The sequence below is a fragment of the Pygoscelis adeliae genome, unplaced genomic scaffold, assembly GCF_000699105.1.
Source record: "Pygoscelis adeliae isolate BGI_AS28 unplaced genomic scaffold, ASM69910v1 Scaffold22, whole genome shotgun sequence".
Lineage (NCBI taxonomy): Eukaryota > Metazoa > Chordata > Aves > Sphenisciformes > Spheniscidae > Pygoscelis > Pygoscelis adeliae.
This window is the reverse complement of record NW_008824350.1, coordinates 3,496,520-3,503,419: the sequence shown is the minus strand read 5'-3', so window position 1 is coordinate 3,503,419 and position 6,900 is coordinate 3,496,520. Positions and strand designations below refer to the sequence as shown.

The following is a 6,900-nucleotide window of genomic DNA, read 5'->3' as shown; positions in this document are numbered from 1 at the left end:
ATTAGGGAATGCTGTATTATGAATCATTGTTTTAGCAGTTCAAGGACAGAACGATGTACCAGTGATACCTGTTAAAGGCAACACAATCTACTCTGGTGTCTGTGCTAGGAATAAACCTGCACGGCAGGAGGGAGAACTTCAATCTGAGTGTGATGTGCTAGGTCATGTATTCACATGAGCTTATCATTAAAACATCTTTGGACTGTCTAAATATTTCCTAATTGAAAGAGTACTAGAGATTCTATATTAGACCTTGTTTTGGTCAGGGGAAAAGGAACTCATTACAAAACCAAAGTTGGCGGTTGGACAAGTGTGAGTGGTTGTGGTGTAGCTACATATGGTATGAACAGTTAAAGTCCAGACTGCTAACAGACATATAGGATGGTTGCAGAAGGTCTAGTATCAGAAAATGGAAAGTAAGTATGAGACAAAAAGAACCAAGAGAAACCAGTTTAACAGAAAAAATTATCCGATAACTCAGACGTAAGACAGTTCTGTGAGCGACCTGGAAAAGTACAATCTTATCATTGAGATAGAGAGCTCTGCTGGGTCAAATGATCTAGCCCGACATACAAGGGATGTGCAAGTAGGTTGCCAGCCACTCCTCCATACTCAGTATAGCATATAGAAAAGGGGGATGTTGAAAATAATTAAAAGCAGAAAATTGTCATAAATTTCTTGAAGGAAACAGAAGGGTGGAAAGAACATTTTATGGTCAGCAAACTTGAGAACAAAGATATGAACAACGTGATACAACTTTTTTTGGTTTTGTTATGAGGAGTGTGAATGTCGGGAAGAAAAGACTCAACAACAGATTAGCAGAGGTAGAATTATCAGTAATGCACAGAAGGTTGGAATTCAATAAATATTTCTAATTTTATGAGGGCTTCAGACCTTTTTCCCATCTCACATGCACATGAGATGATTGGCATTGCTTTCTCCAATGATCTGTTCCCCATTCGCTACTACTCTTGGCTTGAGCAATTGCTCTGGTTGCTCTCTCATAGAAATGTTGTATTATGTTATAGGAAATGAACCTCGCCAAACTGACTTACTATTTTTGTTTGGGTTTAGTTGATTAAGGTAATAACATTGATATAGTGGATTTAGAATTGTATAAAGCATTTGACTTGATACTGCAGCATGTTTTGCCTAAGAAGCTAGAAAGCCATCAAATCAGCTGGACACTCATTGAAGGAATTAAACAGTAGTTAACTGACAGGCTTCAAAAAATCTCATCACCTGATAGAAATGCTTCTGAAAGGGTTCTGCAAGAAAGGGATCTATGAGGATCATTCCTCTTACTGCCTGGTTTACTGTTTAGTAGTGTCCAAGAAAGAGTCATAAAACGATTTCTGATGAAATCTGCAGAATCCAGTAGGACATGCAGAGTTGAAAATATTAAGCCATAGCTACGTATGGTTGATCTGTAATGGTGTGATCTGAAGAACAAGCAAAAACCAACAGTGCAGTGTAAGGCTGTTATCTAGAAGATTTTATGCTTCATTAAAAAAAAAAAAAAAAAAATCCACAAAACCCCCACAACTGTGTAAAAAGAACAAAGCAGATTAATGCCTTATATTTGGTTTTTAGTATTTTCTCCTCTCTTTGGGGATATGTTAGTTCCAGAGACACATTTAGATCTCTGACTCCTTGCTGTGTTACTTTTCATTAGAAGACATTTCTGCCTGTTTTTTGAGTCCTATGGTACTGTCTTTCCACCTTGCCTGGGGGAGCCCATTCTGCTGCCCTTTGGTTACAGCAGAACTAGACTATTTATTATGAAGTTGTGTTAATAGGCTCACCACACCTTGACTGAGGAATGCCTTGTAGTTATCCAGTCACCTTAAATCACACTTAATTCAAGGTAGGATGAGGTAAAATGCAAATAGAAGTATTAATTCATTACATCTAAAATAGACAACACAATTACAAGTGTCTGGAAAAGACATAAGTGAAGAAATAGAAGAAAAAGTTCATCTGATCTACTGACACAGAATGTATCACAAAGGTGTTTTTTGTTTTGGATTTTTTCTCCCCCCTTTTTCATTTCCAGGTGACTTGTCCCTCTTCTGGCAAAATGGCTCTCAGAATTTTCTTTCCTCCTATTCCTCAGATTGCTCTTAGGTGATTTTCATCGTTGGAGACCTTGCATTACACAGAACTCCGTATTGGGGTCTCCCATCTGAAAACGTCTTCAGAAGAAGCCTTTGGACTTCACCTTCAGGTACTTCTCCCAATTGTCACGTTGACCTCACTTGTTGATGGATGGTTTTAGCTCTTACAGCCAGTCTGCACTTTGAAGTTTTCTAAGGGGTCCAAACAGATTTCATCTGTCACCTTGGAGCTCGTTCTATCCCTCCTTATGGTCTGAACGTTCTCCGGAATTAAAATAAGGATTCTTTTGCTTCCACAAATATGCAAATATCTTGGAAGAGGAGTGTCTCCTGTGTTTACCTAGCTCATAAACATCTTCTTTCCCTCAAGGAGGCAAGTCTCTTCCATTTCCCTCTCGTGACTCATTGACATGTTTCAACATGAAATGTGTCTTATGGCAGACCTTGTATTCTTGTAATTATACATTAAATTATGTAATTTAATTAACAAATACATATGATAAAAGTATCTAAATAGGGTATATTAATCTAGTTCATTTTCTGATTCCTGAGGCAGGTATGATAACAATAACTACCCTGAGGTGACAGAATTTAAGGTAAATGAAGCCCAACCTCTTTCTCCTAAGCATACTCTAAAAAGGAGTCCCTGTACAGAATTATTTAGTGTCATATTTATTTTAATTTCTACACAGTGAGAAATTGTGTCTTCAAACCACTTCTGAAAAAGAATAAAAAGAGATCACTCAATCTTAGACCTCATGAGATCAATGAACAATCTGACTGACTTCAGCTGGCCTTGAAAACAGCCTTTGATGCATTAGAAGTCAATAGATTGCACAGTGAAGGGAGAATTGACATGCAGTGAAGAAAAGGTTAAAGGCCAAAGATCAACCCATATTTTTTCTCGTAGCCTTTATAGTGGTCTTATGCAGCTAAGAAAATGCAAAAATATTGGCTAAATGCCAATATCTGTGTAAAAATACTGCATTCACTTGAATGAGTATTGTAACAGTTTAATGTAAACACAAGTAAATTGTTAATATATGTGACTGCAGAGAGTGAACAGTCATCTCCGTTTCTCAGGTCATGCCTACACTAAAAGAGATTTAATAATTAGTAATGCTGTTAACTGTATGAGTTTGAAGATATTCTGGTAAAGATGTGTGATATAATAATCACCCATCAGCCCTGAAAGGAAGAAGCCTTGTGTGCAAGTACATTTTCAGCGATTTAACTAGTGCTGCCTCTACTGCTGTCTCAGAACACACAGGAAAAGGGTTTCCATTATGGCAGCTGGGGTTTATGTACATCCACACTGGGGGCAGGCGGGGGGCACCACAAATAACTTCCAGAGTGGTCCTGTTGTATCTTTGTAAAAACAAAACAAAACAAAACAAAACAAAGTTGAAGTTGTATCCTCAAGAAATCTAGGCAAAGATGTTTTTATTGCCAGCAGGTTCAGGGTGAAAAATCGAAAAACGGAAAAGGAAGACAGAGTTGCTTGACTTTTTTGGTGATGCAGACTTTATGGGACAGAAATAGAATGTCAGGTTTGTGAGTAGTTATGGTTTTGCACTTAATTTTGCTACTTCAAATAAAAAGTGCTGAAAAGCATGCTGATGAAGAGCTTTCTAATGGGGGCAACGCAGTAAGATTGCACAGAGGACTTGGAGAGCTCTCTCTCCAGGAAGTGCAAAGGGACAGAACGAGTGAGCACAGGAGAGGGAATACGTTGATTGTTGGACTGCATTGGCCTTCTCTCCTTTTATCTGTGAACATGGAACATCTCCATTTCTGTTGTTTCCTCTGCTGCTTCTATATGCTTCCTGCCATAGTGAACCATTTTGGGGCTCTTGCCGTTGCAGCAGCAACGGCAGCAAACATATATACGCTGGAGTGTCTTTGGGAGAGAGAGAATGGGAGAAATAATCTATTATTAGTAGTTAGGATTCTCTGCTGGAATGTAGAAGAGTTTCTCCTGCACTAAATAATGATTTATTTGTACAAAGTGGAAAGCTTCAGGGCAAAAGACGGGAAGAATCTCATCCTGAGTGCATCATAGGCTTGCGGATAGGCCTGTTGCAGGTTACAGAAAACTTTGTACTCCCAGACTCCAACAAGTAAGGTTATTTAAAAAAAATACATCTCTGTAATCCTAAATGAGATTATTGTTACACAACATGAAAGGATAGATGAGTTTGCTTGGCAGGAAAACCAGCTTTAAATGAGGAGAAGGGAGGAGTATTTGGTCATACACAGTTCATTGTTCTGAGAAAGCAGGGAATTTTGTAATACTTTGAAATGGTCATATTATTTGTCTGTTTGGTTTAACAGCATAATTGTGGTGTCTTTTTCATAGGAGAATTTTTACTTCTTAGCAAAGCCTGTTTTTGCAGGGCTTGAAAGGTCTTTCTGCTATCATAAATTCTGTAAGAGAATACCATGTTATCTTTATTATATCAGTCATACAACATCTATCTTGTATTATCTTTCCTTGTTGACAGAAAGGCAGATTTCCACTTCAGAGATCACGTCATCGTCCTTCCTGTGAAAATAACATGAACCAAAAGGTGTTAGTTTTCCTTCTCCCAAACTTTATTTTTGGGATATTTCTTTTTGGGTTTTTCTGTAAGAGACAAAAAAACCTAACAGGTGAGTAAAGAATTTACCAACAGGAAGACTTAATGTTTTCTAGAACCAGTGACATCTTTCCCAAATGTGTTAGAAAGTAACTATGGAGCCTAAGTGATAAACAATACTATGAAAATATCCCTGGCCCTGTCACTGTGATAGCTATCTATCTTAGCAATGTATGAGAGGAAGAGCACTACAAAAACCAGTTGACATTAGAAGTGTTAGAACATCCATCTTGCTTAGAGTAATATTGCTAACATGTTGAAAGTTTTTGTTTTAACAAACTTTTCACTAAGCAGGATAGTTTATTGCATGCTTGCCATAGTGGAGTCCAGCAACAGTAAATAAAAAATTCATTTTAGCATCTTCATTAGTTTTTGTATGCAGGGAGATAGATTGAGTACTATGGTTGTCACAAAGAAAGAGACTTTTATATAAGTCTATTTCACACTAATAGTTTAAATTTCTTCCTTGGTTGCAGGTGCTTTTCCTGATCCCACTGAAGATTGGCTGGCAACTCAAAATGATCGCAAAAGCACACTGGCTTCTCTCTGCCTGAAGAACAACCTTCTTAAATTAAGAAACAAATTGGATTCTCGTGTTGCAAACCAGCTCTTTGTGGAGCACAAACACAAATTTATCTACTGTGAGGTGCCCAAGGTAGGCTGCTCCAATTGGAAGAGAACTATTTTTCTTCTACAAGCAGACTTGAATGCGGAAGCTTCTGAAATTGAGCATGACCACATTCACCAAACCTCGCTGATCAAAAAGCTGGTGACTTACCCTCCTGACATACGAAAGGAATTTCTGAACAATTATACCAAAGTGATGTTCACCAGACATCCCTTGGAACGGCTGGTTTCAGCTTACAGAGACAAACTTCTGCACTCTGAGCCATTCTACAGCATCACTGTTGCTAATGAGATTAGGGCAATGTTCAGGAAAAACAAAAATTCTTCAGAAAAAGTGAGTTTCCAGGAGTTTGTCAACTTCATTATAGCAAAACCACCAAATACACTTGACATTCACTGGAAACCAATGTTTCTGCTCTGTGATCCTTGCAACATTCACTATGATATTCTCGGTAAGTATGAAACTCTTGGGTTAGATTCTGAGCATGTTCTGAAGGTCATCGGAGCACCAGAGAGCATGCATTACCCCAGCTTGAAGAGGTATGGCTTAGAGAAACGAACTAATGGTGATATCACCTTGGAGTATCTCAGACAACTGAACTCAGAACAAGTTGAGAAGATCAAAAAATTGTATCAAATGGATTTTTTCTTGTTCAACTACACTATGAAATATGAGGATTATTTTTCCCTGAATGACTAATGTAGGATAAACAAAGCACAGTTTCCTTTGTACAAAATGGGCTGAACTTGTCCTCACAGGTGCTTGATAGGTGGCTTGGTGACTGCTGCTGAGATTTTACTGGTGTTTGGAGACATGGTTTATCATCCTAAGCACTCTTATAACAAATCCCTGCCATGATCTCTTGTACTGTACAGTACTTTACCTATATGAAATTATTGTCTTCCTGTTGATCATTAATGGCATATGTTTGTTTCACAAAGACTGTTTATAAATGATAGATTTTGGTCTGTTGGTAAGAGGTAGGGGAAGGATGAAGAATGTTGTTTTTCACCATGAATATTGTTAGAACACCTTTTTTTTATATACATGATTTTAATTTTTTATTAGAAAAAGACATACAAAGCAATAAATAATCTGCTTTAGAGTCGTACTACTCTCTGTCTGCAAAAGCCTCAATCATGAATCCTGTAGGAAAGGAGCAAATAACTTCAGATGCTTGAAGCTGAGCTTAACGTCTGATTATAGTCCCCTCTGGCAGTGCTCTCGCCACAGCCCACCAGCCTCATCCCTCAAGCAGTACAGTTGACAGCAATCCAGCTAGGGTTTCCCTCGTATCTCTTCAGAATCTTCTGATGAGCAGGTCTGGTGTTCATGGTGACTTTGCAAAATCTTTTCACCGCCTTTGTGAGCATTATGGTCTGATTTAAGAGGGAAGGTCTGAAAAATATATCTTTTTTAGATAATTAGTTAGAGGTACCTTCTAAACTGTACAACTGGGGTGGTGCAGGATCTAAAATCTCAGTGGAAAGGTGACTCTCATCTATTCTCCAAGAGC

The 6,900-nt window shown here is 38.1% G+C and overlaps 1 protein-coding gene across 2 annotated transcripts in view; it reads left to right on the top strand.

Moving 5' to 3' along the window:
* The window catches only part of LOC103912816 (carbohydrate sulfotransferase 8-like), an 11,221-nt gene extending 4,919 nt beyond the window's left edge, over positions 1–6,302 (top strand). Inside the window, exons 2-4 of one of the 2 annotated variants that reach the window (XM_009319223.1) lie at positions 2,117–2,227; positions 4,622–4,769; positions 5,233–6,302. In XM_009319223.1, the coding sequence (XP_009317498.1) occupies positions 4,676–4,769; positions 5,233–6,083 (945 nt within the window). In that variant the 5' untranslated portion in view covers positions 2,117–2,227; positions 4,622–4,675 and the 3' untranslated portion in view covers positions 6,084–6,302. The remainder of the gene's footprint in view (positions 1–2,116; positions 2,228–4,621; positions 4,770–5,232) is intronic. The other variant, XM_009319224.1, reaches the window with a different exon arrangement.
* The last annotated feature ends 598 nt before the right edge of the window (positions 6,303–6,900 follow it).